This window comes from Balaenoptera borealis (assembly GCF_965194805.1).
Source record: "Balaenoptera borealis genome assembly, chromosome: X".
NCBI lineage: Eukaryota > Metazoa > Chordata > Mammalia > Artiodactyla > Balaenopteridae > Balaenoptera > Balaenoptera borealis.
The window spans coordinates 108,319,885-108,338,819 of record NC_138881.1 but is presented as its reverse complement, the minus strand read 5'-3'; the positions used below and the strand labels follow the sequence as shown (position 1 = coordinate 108,338,819).

At 40.8% G+C, this 18,935-nt stretch overlaps 1 protein-coding gene across 4 annotated transcripts in view; it reads right to left on the bottom strand.

The window, feature by feature from the left end:
- The window catches only part of OCRL (OCRL inositol polyphosphate-5-phosphatase), a 64,578-nt gene that overhangs the window by 15,890 nt on the left and 29,753 nt on the right, over positions 1 to 18,935 (bottom strand). For 3 of the 4 annotated variants that reach the window (XM_082377101.1, XM_082377103.1, XM_082377104.1), the window contains 7 exons: positions 18,528 to 18,639; positions 16,785 to 16,894; positions 15,114 to 15,249; positions 10,729 to 10,839; positions 9,932 to 10,097; positions 9,444 to 9,679; positions 1,432 to 1,455 (listed from right to left, as the gene is read on the bottom strand). In XM_082377101.1, coding sequence (XP_082233227.1) covers positions 1,432 to 1,455; positions 9,444 to 9,679; positions 9,932 to 10,097; positions 10,729 to 10,839; positions 15,114 to 15,249; positions 16,785 to 16,894; positions 18,528 to 18,639 — 895 coding nt within the window. The remainder of the gene's footprint in view (positions 1 to 1,431; positions 1,456 to 9,443; positions 9,680 to 9,931; positions 10,098 to 10,728; positions 10,840 to 15,113; positions 15,250 to 16,784; positions 16,895 to 18,527; positions 18,640 to 18,935) is intronic. The other variant, XM_082377102.1, reaches the window with a different exon arrangement.

Here is an 18,935-nt window from a genome sequence, read left to right as displayed (position 1 = left end):
AAGTATTAAATCCAGGCATCCAGATGATATCTGAGCCAAAACACTGTCCATAATGCACTCTGCTCACTTTCTGGACCAAGTGCAACACAGGTACAGATTCCTTAGCAGACACCTTCAAGCTTACCATATATAAATTATTCAGCACTGATTCATGTACTTTTTAAAAATCTGACATCCAATTAGCACTTTTCCTGTACTAAGGCATTAAGGCAACACAAGGCACTGTTCAAGATGAAAAGACACATGGCCTGCTATTAACAGGGAAGGGCTGGGAAGCAGAGCCGTCTCAATCCTCAGTGGTTTCAAAAGGTTAATAATATGCCAGTAGGTTATATACACCATCCACTATCCATTTTCAAATTCATGTGTGATAATATGAAATGTCATACTTGTATCTCTGAAGTCTAGAGAAAGATTATGCACAAGAAACAATACTTTTTAAAAAGTCCACAAATTATCCTGAACTCTAATTTTCAAAGGGAAACCAGGCATGCTTTGTCTTCTTCTTTCAATGGGACACATTTAGTGCCTGATAAGCTCACACTCTGTAACGTTAGCGCTATTAACTGAAGCACAAAAACAGTACACCATCTCCACCAACAAACTGCATTAAACTCCACCAAGTGGGGAGGTCACGTTAGATACTGTGTGAAAGTGCTTTAAGAATGTTTTCAAGCCCATGTTTCTCTACCGGATGGCCCTGTGCGGAGCCAGGCAGCCTCCAGCCTGAAGATGGAGAGGTGGCAAAGCACCGCAGAAGGAGCGTTCGCTCGGTTCCTTCACTGGGTATTCAGAAGACCCGGGTTCTAGTCCCCTCTGCCTCATGCCCCTGATGTCAGGAGCAGTATAACTTCAGCGAGGTTTTGAACCTTCTTGGGCCTTGGTTGTCTATTAGAATGGAGAAGACACCTTACCCTGTCTGAAGGCAGGGAGCTCTACCAGATGATCCCTTATGATCTCATTCAGCTCTAGGATTCTACTCTATGATCTATTTCTTGATCGTACCTGTGTATTCTTTCAGTAATTAATCACTATTATCACTTCCCCCAAATTACTCTTAATGCAACAGAAATTCACTTCTGCTTTTACTATCATCGGAAATGGAAAATGGCAAACGGTACCCTCCTCCATCTCACAAGCTTTCACATACATCAAGACAGCTCTTTAGTTACTTCTTATTTCAAAAATACAAATCTGGAACCCTGAGTCCTATTGCTTTTATGTACTGGGTCTCAATGACTTGACTGGTGCAGTAAAATAAATATCTTTCCTGTACTTCAGACACACTTAAAGACAGCTGGCAGGACTTTGGGGGATTCTCATGGAGTCAGAGGTGTCTGATGTGGGAAAGCCTCGGGATAAATTCCAGGGACCATGGCTAAATGTTAATCAAGCACAGGGAAACACAGAACCGCCAATGGATTGCATTACCTTTTCTAGGAAGCTGTCTTCTTCCTGAGAGCAAAGCAGGAAAAGAAAGTCATTGACAGATAGAAAATGATTAGAATTAATTAACAGAATTAGAAACAGATCAGTATTATTAGAATGCACTACCTCACTAGATACATATATTTTAAACAGCTTTAAATTCTTCAAATAAATCATGATTGTTGAAAATGGAACATATTCTCATATGCAAAGTTCTCTATCATGCATATTCAAATTTTGTGCAGCATATTGAGACTATCACTCAAGAAACATACATGTCCAGTCCTAGACTTTTGTGTCCTTTGGCAGCTGCCAGCTGAGCCAGCCAAACACCCACTGATATTTCCTTTTCCCGTGCTGCCTGGAGGCAGGCCCTACCGCTGTGCTGTGTGGCACCTCGCTCACCCTGACACCACTTCAGTGGAAGAATTTGGTTGTGAGCCCGACAGCGGTCATTCAGGAGATGGTAAGCTTCTCTCCTCTCCACTGCCATACCTCTCACCCTAGCTAGCCTCCCAAGCAGTATCTCACACTCCTTTCCATCGCCCGGTACCCTCTCCCCTCCTCAAGGGCCCCTAGAGTCCTCAAATATGGAAGTCCCTCTGAAATGCAAATTCATTTCATTTCAGACCTTTGTGGACCATAAGATCCATCATTATCCCCTACTGTGTTTTCCTATAGAGTATAAGAGAAAAAAGAGAAGCAGGGGAGAGGGAAGAAGGTACCTTTTTAATCGCCTCTGTCTTTTGTGCTATTATTACAATGTAACAATGACAACAGTGACAGTAACTACTGCCACCACTTAGGGGGCATCTGCCATGGAGCAGTAACTGCAATGTCATTTAGTCTGCACATATGCACAAAGTAGATATTATTCCCGTTTTACAGATGAGGAAACTGAGGCTCTGGGAGATTAAATCATTTGCCCACAGTCACACTATTATGTATTAAGTGGCAGAATCAGGATTAGAACTCAGGTCTGACTGACTCCCCAGTCATTACCACTATGCTCCCTTAGATAACTCAAAACGGATAAACTGACTGCTTCTTAGACAGAGAGGCAGGGGAAAGCTTGGAGAATGTATTCTACTCCCAGCAGGCTAAAGACAGTTATAAAGCAGCAGGGTTAGTGGAAAGAGTACAGGCATGGGTGTCAGACGGTCCTGGGTACAAATCTTCATGCTACCTCTTATTATTTCATACAGACTGCAGGCAAGTTAGTAAACTTCATAGAGCCTCAGTTTCTTCATCTCTAAAACAGGGATAATAACATTTACCTCACAGGGACAGGGAAGCAGTCTAAAACACAGGGGGTGTGGGGCGGTGGTGGCGCAGTATGCCAGCAGCAGGCCTGGTCTCTCAAAGCTCCCTGCACCTCCCCAGCAACTCCCAATCCCGCCATGGGCCGCCAAGAACTTGGATATAAATCCCACGTCTCGGTCTGAGAGTAAAAGGAAAAATCCTGATCTTACCGTCACAGATGTGCAGGAGGTTGGTGGTGGGGAAATATGTGTTCCCTGATACTCCAAGTAGTAACGCTGAATGCATTTGTCCCAAATGACTGTTATATATGCTGGGTAGGGTTTTTAGTATTATTAGGTACATTATGAATTAAACATGCTTTTGTAGGTTTACCTAGACTTTTAAATACCATATATAGAATGAAATAAAAATAATCAGAGTAACAGTGCTTTAAAAAGTATACAATATTCATAGTATTGTAATTATAACACTTTTTAATGTGGAAGTTAATTCTGAGTGCCAAACACCTAATTTAACTAAATTTTGGAGCACAACCTTTTTTAAAATTTAGAACTACTTATTAACAAATAGAGAATCTGCTTGTCTGACAGACTTCTCTATTTTCCCTCCTATGAATATGTGCCACATGATATGATGAGTAAAACCAGGCAGAGTTTTTATATACTAACCTGTCAAACCAAGCCCTCCAAAAGGTTTTCTTCAGGCATTGACTATCTACCAGTGCAAGGCATTGAGCTAAATGTCTTTGAGGGGTAGGGGGGGTATGAAAAGTGAGGCTACAGAGAGGGGAAAGACACGGTCCCTGACTCGGGTTTACAATTGAATTGGGGTAAGGATTCCCAGAATTTATGGCCTGCCACTACCGTAATTCACCAATATGAGTTCTCAATAAATGGTTAAAACAAACAAACAAACAAAAAAACAGGGGTTCAAAGGAAAGAGAGATGGCTTTCAACTGGGGCTGTCAGGGGACTTTTTCACAATGGTGATGCAACCTAACTAGCCCTTGAAAGATTCACAGGATTTTAAAGCGGAGAAATGGGGTGGGGACATTACAAGTGGGAGGGGACAGAAATAAACAAAGGTGCAGAGAAGGTAGATCACAAGGTGAGATTAGGGAAGAGTTAGTCATCTGGTTCATGGGGAGCAGGAGGGAATAATGAGAAAAATAGTAGGAAATAAATCTAAAAAGGTGTGTTGAAGTCAGACTTTGCTGGACCTTGAATGACAGGTAAAGCAATTTGGATTGTATTCAGCAGGCATGGGGGAGCCACATGTCTAACTTTAAGCAAGGAAGTGATAGGCCCCAAAGCTGTATTACAGAAAGATCAGTCCGACAGCCCTGAAGAGGGAAAATAGAAGGCTAGGGAAATAGAGGTGAAGGGAATCGTTAAAAGGCTATCGAGGTAGGTCAAGCAGGAGAGAGCAAGCACCTCAACTAATAATGGGAACATAATATCTTTTAAAAAATGAATGGGGCTTCCCTGGTGGCGCAGTGGTTAAGAATTTGCCTGCCAATGCAGGGGACACGGGTTCGAGCCCTGGTCCGGGAAGATCCCACGTGCCGTGGAGCAACTAAGCCCTCAACTAAGTTGTGCGCCACAACTACTGAGCCTGCACTCTAGAGCCTGCGAGCCACAACTACTGAGCCTGTGTGCCACAACTACTGGAGCCTGCGTGCTTAGGGCCTATGCTCCGCAGCAAGAGAAGCCACCGCAATGAGAAGCTCGCGCACTGCAATGAAGAGCAGCCCCCTGCTCGCCGCAACTAGAGAAAAGCCCGTGTGCAGCAACGAAGACCCAACGCAGCCAAAAATAAAATACAATTAAAAATAATACAATAAAGAATTATTTAAAGAAATGAATGGATACAAGAGAAAACTCTGAAATCAAAAGGACTTTGATACTGGTTGGAGGGGCAGCAGATTTACACTGAGAGTTTACTTCTCTGGTTTCAGGCATAAAGTAGGCGTAAATTATATTTATTTCAAGTCTAGGTTCAACTCTGAAAATAGAAACACCACTTAGCTCCCACTAATAAAGAGCATTCTCTTAAGGTAGTCCTAAGGTTGCTGCTAATCACTTAGTTCAACTGACTTGCCCACTCTCTGCAAAAGGCTACGTGTTGATCACATTAAAAGGGAAAAGCGTTCAGGAGTCCCCAGTGGGGCAACACTGGCATACTACAAATGCACTGCAAATCATTCTTCATCCCAGCATTCACCCTTAGAGGAATTTTCCCAGTAGTAAATGCAGCTAAAATCATGTAAAAAGAGTCATTTAGAGGCAGATTCAAATTTAAAAATAAAAAGCAGAAAACTGAATGGATACTGAAGTTCTAGAAAGGATTCGTTCATGTGAAATATAAAAAGAAACACAAACCATACACTTAACAGGATAAGAAATGGGTCGCTAGATCAGTAAGACAAAGTAAACACCTACTTGGAGAGATCACTGGGGACAATTAATCACCAAGTTGTTATTCATGTTATTTCAAATTTTTGATATTGTTCTCCTAATAGACATGTCCCCACGCAAATACAGCTGGTTCCCCCATCCCTCAACTTTTTTCACCTCTGTATTTACAAGCCAAACCTTTAACTGGTGGGTTCAAGCCTGGCCTCCTCTCTACTAGTCCAGTCTACATGCAAACCAGAATGTTCCTCCAAATGTGTCCATTTACAGCCACATACAACTCATTAAAGACTTCCGGTGGATCTAGATGCCCTCTGGCTCCAGTATAAACTCATCTGCTGACTTCAAGATTCTCTATCCCCTGGGACTTCCCTGGTGGCCCAGTGGGTAAGACTCCACACTCCCAACGCAGGGGGCCTGGGTTCGATCCCTGGACAGGGAATTAGGTCCCGCCTGCATGCCACAACTAAGAAGCCCACATGCTGCAAGTGAAGATCCCACATGCCACAACTAAGACCCGGTGCAGCCAAAATAAATAAATAAATAATAAATACTCAAAAAAAGAGCAAAAGTGTTAATTTAAAAAGAAAAAAAGGGACTTCCCTGGTGGCGCAGTGGTTAAGAATCCACCTGCCAACGCAGGGGACACGGGTTCGATCCCTGGTCCGGGAAGATCCCATATGCCATGAAGCAACTAAGCCCATGTGCCACAACTACAGAGCTTGCACTCTAAAGCTCGCGAGCCACAACTACTGAGCCTGCGCGCCACAACTACTGAAGCCTGTATACCCTACAGCCCGCGCACAGCAACTACTGAGTCCATGCACCGCAACTACCGAAGCCCACACGCCTAGAGCCCGTGCTCCACAAGAGAAGCCACTGCAGTGAGAAGCCCGTGCACCGCAACGAAGAGTAGCCCCTGCTCACCACAACTAGAGAAAGCCCGCGTGCAGCAACGAAGACCCAATGCAGCCAAAAATAAAATAAGTTTAAAAAATAACATAAAACAGAGTAATAACATATTTAAATATTTTAAAAAACCTCTCTATCCACTGCTCCCACCCTACTTAACCAGCTTCACACACCAAAACAGGCTGAATCTGAGACTGATTTTCACAGAGATTAGCTGGTCAATCAATAAGCTTTTATAGCATATAAGGGCTTGAGTAAACAGCACAGGAAAGGAATCTATTGTTGATACAAATTACAAGCTCCACAACTCTCATTCTAAGTGACTTTCCAAAATATTGACTAACTAAACACACTGGACATGAGCCAATAAAGGTAGTTAATGTTTAGATTATCTGTAACCAAACTCCCTACTAACCTCGATTTAGAATTTAGCCATATTGTGCACACAAGTAAACTTTCTTAAATTATAAGAACCCACATAAACTCCATAATATTTTGCATCCAATGTATAATGAATAAATATTGACGATTATATGCTACTTAATATGCTAATTAATAAACCAGAAAAATCTATCTTAATTCTGGAAAAGAATAAGGATAATTACAAACAGATTCTCCTCTGTTTGCCACCTGTGCTAATCCCAACAGTTCTAGTAGCGGCAAAGTCACTATCAGGCAGAATGAAAAGGACTTTCGCCAGTTACCTTATTCTGCATTTGGGGGGAAGAGCATGTGGCACAAGAATCTTTGTGAAAACAGTACAGGGAGAGTCAACACAGGCACTGAACTCATTTCTGGTTTCACTCAAATTTTAGAGTAAATAATACAAAAAAGGACAACAGGTATCATTATTAATAGCCTTGTCTCATGGGATTTGAAATATCATCTTGGGTCTTGGAACAAGCATGAATAAACAAACCTAAGAAAGCATTTCAGAAGGTCAAAATCAAGCCAAAACAGAGTGGGAAGGTACTACAAATGGGGTACAGATAATCTTAGATTTCTTGTTTACTGCCCCACACTAATATGGATAATTTCCTCATCAATGAGATCCAGGAATTTATTAAATGCAACAGGCTGTGAAAAGAATCAGAACCCTAAATCCTACAAAATAAAAGCTTTAACAGAATAAATGGTGACCACACACACATACAATTTAAAAAGAACTCAGCAATTTTGTAATGAAAAATGATCCGGGTTCTATTTTTTAAAACTTTGAATCATGTGTGCACAAGAAGAAGAAAAAAGGCTTCCTACAGAGCCATTAACTCCACTAAAGATTTTGACTACTTCCTATTCATGGTCAAATGTGGTTGAATTACTTGATAATATTTTAAATAAAATAAACATTTTTAATGCTGGTTGAGTCTCCTTCTTGTCACTTTAATTAATATGGGACAATTGCAGTAAAGGGTAGTATAATGTGTCTGCCAACTCTGACCAAATAGTTCCAGTTTATAGGAAATAAGGTGGGAGGAGGGAGTACAAAAAGACAGGTTTAAAAATTACCAAGAGGAAACAATCAGACAGATTTAGGAAATGGCAGACCCCTGACTGGACAACTGTCCTGGACTCTTAAAAGGCAAAGTCATTAAAGAAAAATGGAAAGGACTGTTCTACTCTAAAAGAGACTGCAGAGACCTCACCAAATGTACTGCGTGAACCCAGATCGGATCTTGGCTTTACAAAAGCTATGAAAGAAATTATTGGGACAACTGGAGAAATCTGAATACCGAGTAGCTAGTTTTCTTAGGTGCCATAATGGCATTGTGCTGATATAGAAGTTGTTCTTTTTCTTAAGAGAGGCAGGCCAAAGTGTTCACTGGTGAAGTGACACATCACCACTTAATTTCAAATGGTAGAGCAAAAAAAAAGTATATGTCAGTATATGTTTATAAGGCATGTGGGTGTTGTTCACTGTACTGTTCTTTCAATTCTTCTGCACATTTGCCATTTTCATAATAAAAGTTGGGAAAAAGAAAGCTGGGAAATGGTGTCTGGGATGGAGGCAAGGGGTAGGAAAAAGAAAGGGAGACAACTTCATTTGGAACATATCCTAAAAGGTGAAATAATACATTCAAAAGATAGGAATATGGTGGTAGAAGAAAAAATAAGTAACATGAAAAATAACAGAATGTCAGGATATGAATTTCTGGAAAAAAAAATGGTTGTCTCTCAACCAGGGCTAATACACTCAGTCATGAGGGCTCTAGGGAAACAAGCATAATTCCAAGAAAGAATGCTGGGACTGAACTCAAGGGTTTTAATCTGCCATCTGAGTCATCGCTAAAACAATTCCATGGCAACAGAACAGATCACACTCCGACAAGCCAGCAGCCTGCCCGCCGGTCTAGCCCTCCCCGCTAGATGATACAATCACTGCTCCGGCTAGGCCAAAAGGATCAATGTGAATACTAATGGTAATGATAACATACGGCTGTCACGCCATCTAATTTTCTTTGGTAAAAGACCAAGAGTATACTTTCATAGCCCAAAGATGTCTGCACACAAATCCAACAATATTTTCACTTAGAAGAAAGGTTCTTAACAGAATGAACTTGTTACTAAATTAATTTACGTTCCTGAAGATAATAAGCATTTCCTCCATAAGGACATTGATATTATAGCTTGGTGTCAGGAAAGAGAAATCCTCCTCCTTTCTTTTCTTGAGTGAGTCACATTAAACTTGTATCAAACTTCAGTGCATGTTATAATCATCCAGGATGCTGATAAAATGCAGATCCCCAGGCCTCGCACCCTGAGATTCTGATTCCGTTGCCAGAGGTGAGTGGGGGGAGGGGCCTGCACTTGTGTAAGGACCCCTGGGGGTTCTGAGGCAGGTACTCTGAGGTTCACTTATGGCCTGGGCTCCAACAAGCAGCTGAGTCTGACTTGGATTAGATACGATGATATAGTGAGGGGCTCTGGACTGGGAGTCAGAAAATCTGGGCGACAGATTTGTCACTATTTGGGCAAGTTATTGTCTCTGTGCCTCAGTTTTCTCATATATTTAATGAGGATAATACCACTCCCCCCCCCACCGCCCCGTTACTGGACCTCACATACATGCTAATTTATATAAAAATAACTTGAAAGTATGAAGAGCATAACAAGTAAGCATATCTTTATAACTCAAAGATATAAATCTTTGAGAAGGGAGGCTTTAATCTAATTCAGTGAACTTCGTATTATCTCATATTCCTGACAAGAGCCAATTACATATTACCTTCTCCTCTTTCCTTTTAGGCTTAATCCAATGAAACGCGTGTTAAAGTGACATTCTTATTCTTATTTATCACTTGCCATCCACCCCCCACTTCCCCTGCCAGCCCTGACAAAACAGGAAGCACAGAGAGAAGGAGGACATCAGTTAAGCACTGCGAAAATTCTATCTAAAGGAGATGCATGTCTTAGGATGCCTCTTACCAAGTCTATGAGTTTGGTAACAGGAACTTCTCGGATTGGTCTTTTCATTCGGCACAAAGCCTCTAAGGATGTACCAAAACAACTTGGGAAGTAATTTCCACTGATGGTCAAGAAGTAATCTTTGCCTCGATCCAGGTGAAGGACAAGAATATCTTCAATCTTATCTTCCCCTGAGTTCAGGATGGTCACAGAGTCTTTGCTGACATACACATCAAGGGAAATGTCCACGGTCTCATCTGAAATGTAAGAGATGGTACATGATAACAGAAACTTCCAGTGGAAAAGCAAAAAGGGGATGAGAACCAACAGAAGAAGTGTCCTCTAAAAAAATCATTAAGTGATGAAGGAGAGATGGGACAAACGGAAGAGGGAGGAGCCCCAATACAATGACAGTGAAGGTGAGAGACGTATGGTTAGAAAACAAGAAGTTAATCAAAGGGAGGGGATGGTACATCGCGAGCAGAGACAAGGGTAAAGGGAAAACTCACTTGGCTCCAAGTAGCCCTCACAAGGTTCAGCCCGAAGCCATGGTTTGCAGTACTGGCTGTCATTAAGCTTAGGGATGAAAGAAAAATGGCAGGGAACCTGTCCATTGTTGCTGATCTGGAACTTCTCCTTTTGTAGTTGCCGAAACTTCACATTCTCAAACACAAACTGGGGAATAACAGACAGACACAAACATGCATCACTAGTAGGGGAAGAAAGTCAGTTGGATTATTCCATAGAGAATATGAATAAAGAATGAGGTCATTATTAACCATTATTAACTGCTGGGTGCACTCGCCAAGCGAGCCAGCTACCCACTGTCCCCTCTCACAACAGCAGAGAAGGAGCCAGGCAGCTCTTGCTACTTCTCTAGGCTACTCTGATTGTTCCTAGGATCCTAAGAGTATAACCCCACCTTGGGTCAGGGCATGCATCCCATGACCAAGTCCTGGTTCCTGAGATATGAATTGGCCAGCAACTCTGAAATATTAAATAAGAGCAGCTAACATCTGAGGGCTTACTTTGTGCCCGGCGCTGTTTTAAGGGCTTTGCATGTATTAACTCGGGTAATCCTCACAACCTCCCCTTTATCCAAAAAAGGAAACTGTGGCTCTGAGAGGGTAAGACGCTCGCCCACGGCCACACGTCTACTAGATGGCAGTGCTGGGACTGGAGTGGAGGCAGTCTGCCTTCAGCTCACAGTCTTCATGACTTTGCTGTGTTGCCTTCTCCTAGTAACATGGTTTCCCCTGTGCGACCACGATGGGCAGCAGATGGGCAGGCGTGTGTGTTTGCTCACCTCCCTCCGGCTGAGTTCTAAGGAAGGAAGGAAGTCATTTTCCATTCTGTCCATGATGCGTACAATATCTTCAAACACTTTCCGGTACCTCCGTTCATCCACAACCTTCACCTGAAAGAAAACGAACCCTCTTTTCAGTCTTACATGCGCGTAGCTCATCTTCCTTTCAGATTACCTAACAGTTTAAAACCAGTCATTATAGCAACCATTTCGAATAAACTGTGGTGCAAACAACATCCTCAAACACTTTCTGAAATCTCGCTCCATCCACAACTTTTACCTGAGAAAAACAGACAGATCCTTATTTTAGTCTTATGTGCTCTCAACTTATATATCTCTAAGAGTCTAACCATCTTTAAAAAGGCCACTAAAACAAACATAAATTATGGGATCACACACTGTAAGGTAAAGGTGAGGTTAATTGGTTAACTTCTTGGAAAAGTTAAACCTCTGTGCTACGAAGCTTGGCAATAATAAATATTTGGGAAGAATATTTTCTTGCTCCATTGTTAAGTAATTTGGTGGTGGAGAAAATGTGATGATTGTGCTAAAACTTTTTTCCTGCACTATACAAACTGACAGTGTCAAAACATACCTATCACTATTTCTAACAATGATCATAAAGTGCTGAAACAGCAGAAAAAATGACTAAAGCATTTAACTCTATTAGCTGTTATGCACAATGCCAAGAATCATAATACCAATATAATATAATATCAATGCTCAGATTATATGATGATAAAAGTATGTTAGTAAATAGATCCTATGGCCATTTTAGAAAACGGCCGATACAAAATGTCCCAGATCAGAGTAAAAGCATGACGATAAACAAATCATCTTGCCTAATAGATCGAAAAAACTCCCATCTGACACAGCACTTTCGGCTTCCTGACACAGCTGTGCATTTTTTTTTTTTACTATTAAAACTTTATACAAATCGATGCCCAAAACAAACATAATTAACATAGCATTTTCACTTATTAAGGCCCCAGTTTCTTTTTAGAATAGAAAACTTCACAAATTCAATTTAAAAAAAAAGATTGATGTATGCAGTAGAGGCTGTAAAGAAAGTGTGGAAAATAAGAACATCAAAGCTGAGTCTCAAAGACTGTGGAGGTTTTTACGTATCTGAACCATAATGATTAGAGAACTTAGGAGTAAGCAATCACTAGCGTCACCAGGGTGCCTACTACAGTGTTATATTAAGAGGAATTTTATACTTTTTAAATTCTTTTTCAACATTTTGCAACTTAAAAAATTTTTTTTATTTATTTATTTTGGCTGTACCGCACAGCATGTGGGATCTTAGTTCCCGCAGGGATCGAACCCGCGCCCCTGCATTGGAGGCGCGGCATCTTAACCACTGGAGCACCAGGTAAGTCCCTTTGCAACTTTTTATTTCAAAAAGTATTTTACATATGTCATCTTATTTTCACAACAACCTGTGAGGCTACCAAAGCAAGGATTATTCTTCTCACAGTTGAGAATATCAAGGTACAAAAAGATCAATTAAGTTGCTCACTGCCACAGTTAATAGCAGAGGTGATATCTGGACCTCTAGCGTAAGACCCTTTCCAAAATACTGGATATGTGACAGGACCAACTTGGGTATGTCTTTTTTTGGGGGGGGGGGCGTAGGTCTTAAAAACACAGATGCCCCAGCTCACTGATTGCAATCTCCAGGGGGCGGGGTCCATGCATTTTGAAGCTCTTTAGGCAATTCCGATGTCCACCAAAGTCTAAGAACCAATGCAACAGATCCCATTACCAAGTGCAGGGGTGGGAACCCCATCTCAGCTTAATCTCAGCCAGCCCACAGCAAGTCTTCTGAAATTAATTGGCCCCTTAGCACTTGGTCCCTTTGTTAACAGTCACTGATGTGAATGGTGGTAAGAAATACAATGTGGTTCTTAAAGCCTCTAATCATAGCATGCCCAAGAGTCCAAAGTATGGGGTGGTTACCCAATAAAATCAAAGCTCTTCTCAGTGGGTTATCATGATCATAACCCTTAATGCACAGTAAGGATAATGAAGGGGAAAATGTTACCACAGAGTGTCACCACTTGATACATCCACTTTAGAAAAGGAAATTACCAATAAAATGAGGAATTAAGAAATATGTACAATGAGCTAGATCTTTATGTAATAACACGGATAGCTCTCCAAGATACACCACTGAATTAAAAAAAAAACGTTGCAGACCAACACATATAGTATGAGACCATTTATGATATATACACACCAACACACAAAGCACCACCATATTGTGTATGGGTAAACAGAAAAGGTCTAGAACTGTGCTGTCCAATATTATAGCCAGTAGCCACATAAGGACATTCAAATTTAAATTACTTCAAATTAAATAAAATTGAAAGTTCAGTTCTCTCAGTCACACTTCAAGTGATCAATAGCTGCCTGCAGGTAATAGCTACTGGATGGGACAGGATAGATCTAGAACATTTCCATCATCACAGAAAATCTATTGGACAGTGCTGGTCTAGAAAGAAATAAATTCATAAGGGTAGTTGGCCTGGCTAGGGAGTGGGGTTTAGCGCAAAAGTGGGAGTAGGGGATAGAAGAGGCATTGAAGACCTTCAGCCTTATCTGTGAATTTTGCTTACTTTTATTTTTATTTTAAAGAGAAAACCCATTTTAATTCCTGTGTGATTTTAAAAGTATTAAAAACTAGAAAGGTAGACCTTTATTAAAGATACACAAAAATACACAGAAAGCATGGAAAAATTGTAAATATCCTGCTAGGAGCTCTGAATTAATATGTATGGAGTATTACAAATATTCTGAGGTTCTGAAAAGAAATACAAACAGAAAAGCTAAGCATAGCTGATGAAACCAAAAAGGTTAGTGTCTGGGGGAAAGACATCCTTTTAAAAATGGATTAAGAGAACTCAAATGAAGAAAACAGGGTAGTCCACAAGCACAAGCTAGAAATTAGGTGGGTTAAAAGTAATATCTGAAGGTATATCTAGTCAGTAAGTTCTCTGGAACTCTGCAGGCATTGTGGGGGTAGGAGAAAGAACACCTATAAGTTTGGGAATTAAACAGGCTTAAGATTTGAATCTCAGCTCTCCTTCTAATTGCATGCTCTTAAAGAAGTTTATTTAAACTCACTGGTTCTCCACTTGCTCATCTGTTAAATGAGAAATATTTAACTCAAAGCATTGTTGTGAGGAGTAAATGAGATGGGTGTAAATTGCTAGTACAGTCTCTGGCACGTACTAGCTACTTTTTGAGGAACACATACTATTATTATTCATTATTTTTTTAAAATTTCAAAATGGATAAAAGTCAAGACATGATTGCCTCAATAAAATTTAGCATCTATTCTAAGATGAAGAACAGATTCTGTACATAAAGGAAATGCCCCAAAGTCATTCCCCTCTAAGACAGGAGCAGGAGAAGACATATTGGTGAGAACCTATCTCAGAAGCCAAAAAAATCAACATACACACAGAGGAAAGAAATCTACCCTACTGTGCTCTTCGCATGTCTTACCTCATTAATCCTCTTAAGTAGGTACCATTGTTATTCCCATTTTATAGAGGAGGAAACTGAGGCAGAGGGGTGTTACATAAATTTTCCATTGTTACAGTTAGAAAGTGGTTGAGCTGGGAGGCAAATTTAAGCAGTCTAGCTATAACGTCCATTCTATCAAGCACTGCCCGATATAGATTCTGCCAGATTACATGACTGCAGGTCTGGAAAAACTACAAGAAATAATCTAAATGTACTAGCTGTAATAAATTAAGTCAACAAGATCCCAAGATATAACTTGCATGCTAATAACACACAGCTAGAAAACAAAAACTTTACTCACAACAGAGACAAAAAATTAAACAACTGGCCATTAATCCAGCCCAGGATGCAATAGAGTTAAAGAGAAATTTAAAACCTGTGCTCCTGGACGGGAAGACTTCACTATCTTAGTTAGTAGAACTAACAATATGCCTCTTAACATTATATACAGATTATGTTGTATTCTGACCGGTCTGTGCCTTTGTTCCTGCTGTCCCCAGCCCTCTACCTGGAACCTCTCTCCCGGTGCTTCCACTCCTTACTATTTATCTGATGAGGACCTACTCATCCTTTAAAACCTAGCTTTGAACTCTTCTTTATGTATAATGACTTTAGGAGGTGAAGGGTGCTACCCAGCCATTATGCAGCATGAGAAACATCTGTGTCACTAAAAGGCCATATGGACAGCATTTAGGAGGGTCAAGGGCACTAACTTCTCAATGCTGCAAATGATTATTTGGTTATGAAAACATTTATGGCTCACTGAATTACTGATCCGTTCTGAGTCTAAATGATGCTCTAAGAACAGATACTTAACACACAAACGACTGCATGAACAAACAAGTGTTTACCCCAATGTGGAAGAGAGCGCTAACAGGCTTGTGGTCACTGGTTTTCAGTTCCATGTGACTCCGGTAATGAAGCTGATTAACATTAATTCCTCTCCAGAGAATTCGGTCACACCAGGCTGGAACCCGACATTTCCCACTGCAAAAAAAGTAAGGAATTAGAATAACATACCACACAAGAACGGAATACCTACCACACTGGTTCAGACCTGAGTTAGGCCCTCTTGTTATCTGCTTCTCCTTCCCTAACGACTCCAACTATTATCTTCCCTACTATATATTGCAAGCTCTGTGAAGGGACTGTGTCTGCTTGTTTGTCACTGCATTCTCAGCCCCTAGCACAGTATCTGATGTAAAGTAGGTGCTCAATGAATAGTTATCTAATGAATGAATAAACGGTGCTCCTAAGATTAGGATTATATCGTCAATAATGTTGCCCCAGGGGAAAACAGAATAGCACCTTCTTAAAATACCCTCAGAAGGACAGGATTATATTCAGAACACTTCCTCTTCGTTTGCTCTATCAACTGCAATGATGCTTCACAACAGATAGACAACTAATAAAATCTAAAAATCCAATCCTATATTCCTAGACTGGGCTTAATCACTGGAGATGGGTAATAGTAGAGATTTCTTTAAACCTGGACTTTTATGGATAAGTCGAGCTTCTTCTAATAAAGATGAACTAACACCTAAGCATGCAAGTCTGAACAAATAACAGCCCATAAGAATACCAAGGGGAGGGAAAAAGCCTATTCATCATTCTATTAAAATAAGCAACACCTGTACACCTGATCCAGACAGTGACACAAATAAAGTTCTTATCAGTAGCTCTTCAGTTGACTCTCAAGTCAGGTGAGTGGAATAAACAAGGCAATGTGCACAAGATGTGTGAGAGTCACTTTCCACTTGCTGAGCAGCTCCCTCGGAGGACGGAGGACGGAGGACGCAGAGACAGGCTCCTCCCCACCCCGCCCTGGCGCTCTCGGAGTCTAAAGAAGCTGACTATACCCAGGCATTCTTTTTTCTTTCAAACTTCTGGGCTCAGCCAGGTAGGAAACCATAGGAAACGAAGAAATAGTAGGTAGAAGACAAACAGTCACCAGGCACATACTGACAGGGGCACTTTACTAGGGGTGATCGGGAAATCAACAGGCCCCCTAGACAGTGATTCTCAGCTTTCTCCAGCAGTCGTGGAGGTCGGGCCCAGGCACTGGTATTTTTAAAAGTCCGGCAACAGAGTCTAATGTGAACTCAGGATCGAGAACCACCGTGCTGGAAGAACCTTTCATGGCTCTTTGTTTTCACCTCTGGTATCCTGAGTTAAAGAGTTGAAAAAGAGTTTGGGAAAAGAGCCAGAACAGGGCAACAGGTAAGGAAATAGGGGTAAGATCAGAAGGGCAAAAATCTAATAAGCAAGTCTGCTGAGGTGAGAGAAATAAGGCATCGCAGGCAGCTCGTAAAACTTCGACAGCCTGACAGAGCAGTTCACACTCTAAGGTGAGCTCACCTGTGAGCACACACAAGTTGAAACCTCTTCTGTAATAGCACTGAGCCATTAGGTTTCTCTGTTTCTGGCAAGAACTAAAAATTTCCCAGCCCTTCATCAATTCAGAGAGACAGAAATAAGATCAGGGCTTAACCTATTCCATGAGGAGGTTCTTGTTATTTTACCTGGAATCCCATCGGTCTGTTTTAGAATCATACTTATACGTGGGGATAAACTTGATTTCCCCTTCCATGAAGTCAGCAAAAGCTTTTTTCTGTGTGCGCTGAATATTTAGCTAGAGGTAGAAAAACGTATCACATAAGCAGGGTAACACCATCTTAACAGAAGTGATAATCGGGTTGATCAGCCATTTTTAAGTATCTAAGTTCCGTATCTTTTGCAACTGTCGGAGCACATACATAAAATTTCTGTGCCTTATGAATTAAATTTTGACATTCCAACAGCATCTAAGCTCACCCACAGACAGGATGCTCATATGAGCATGTCACTAATTTTTTATTGCTAATGGTGGTCAGGGTAAAATGGAAAAATGAAACCTGAATAATCATAAGTTCCCTGATGTTAGCCCAGGTTTTTTAAAAATTTATTGAAGTATAGTTGATTTACAATGTTGTGTTAATTTCTGCTGTATAGCAAAGTGACTCAATTATACATATATATATTCTTTTCCTTATTCTTTTCCATTATGGCTTATCACAGGATATTGAATATAGTTCTCTGTGCTATACAGTAGGACCTTGTTGTTTATCCATCCTATACGTAACAGTTTGAGCACAGTTTTAATTTTTTAAAAGAGCGCACAAATTTTGATTGGATAATTCCAAAAGCCAAATTCAGTGAATAGTTATATTGGGTTGGCCAGAAAGTTCATTCAGGTTTTTCTGTAACAACTTGCGGAAAACCCGAACGAACTTTTCGGCCAAGCCAATAGATCGTTTTGAAAGTTACCCTCACTCAAATATTTTACCAGAATTACATAAGATTCAGAACTTATTCCAACTGTACCCCCTTTGGAGGCAGGACAGAGGAAGAAATGCAAAGTTAGCCAGCCAACCTCAATGTGAAGGTAGACACAGCCAAGAAAGGCTCACTGTAAAAACCATTCTGCTGCAAAACACCGGAATTTTGACTATGTCTGAAGGTCAAAAGTCTCACGTTAGGATTTAAAGACATTCAAATCAAGTTGAAACATTTTCTTCCCTCAGTAAGAAGCATTCACTTTTAGCAGCCAGTATCCATATGCTAAAGTAAAAATTCAAGTCCTGTGCCAGGTTCCAAGGCAAATTTACAGAAAACTAGGTTCCTCAATATCATTTTATATAAATGTTACCATATCAATGCTTCTCACACAGGTTTTAACATCTATAAACTAGCAAGCCCCAACTTCTCAATCAGTTCCCATTAGACCACAGTCTGTGCTATTTGTCCCAGACAAACTTCTCTTTTGTGCCTCCCAATCCCCTCACAGGGCCTCCCTCTTTTACCTCCAAGCTGTTGCTGAGCCTGCCAAGTAATCATAGAGCAGCTTTCCCTGTTCCATCTGCCAAACCACATCAACATAGCTGAAGGCCCACTTCCTCCAGGAAGTGTTCTCCAATTAACCCCACCCATTCTCCAACTCATTTATACAAATCTCTGAAATCCCTTCTTGATAAAGACTTAATGAATAAATGTTATATTGACTTTTTATCACTAACCTTATCTCCTCTCCTCCCATGCAAGCACTTAATAAAAGCACTACAAACCTTGTGTGTATTCACTGCATCACTAGTCACAATGTTTTCCCCAGACAATGAGACCTTTCCATCTACTTCTAGAGTAAGACACAACTCCCATGGGTCTAACTCATAAACCTAACAATTTCATCTGCTGTCTAGGAAAGTACCTATAAAATAAAATTTTATTACCTGGTCCAATTTCAAGAGTCTCTGAAGGTCATTCTTATTAATAAGACTCTTCACTTCATTGGCATCAGGCATGCAAAGTCTGTAGTTCAAATCTCCCAACCAGATGACAACACTGAGGATAAAGAAATACATGAACAGAAATAGCGGTAATTAGCATAAAAATCAATCAGAGGAGAATGGAGAGAAGGAAAATGGGGAGATTATTGATAAGCATTCATTTATCACTATCTGACTAGGGGTTTAAGCTATAACTATCCTTTGGGGGCGAGTACTATCAACACCTGAGAGGGCTGAGGGATTACAAATTAGGTGGGAGGACGGGCACTGCACACATGAGGAACAAAGACAGGGAAATACGGTGTATGTGTGGGACTCAGAAACCAAGGAGTTAACTCCCTGAGAGAAGCA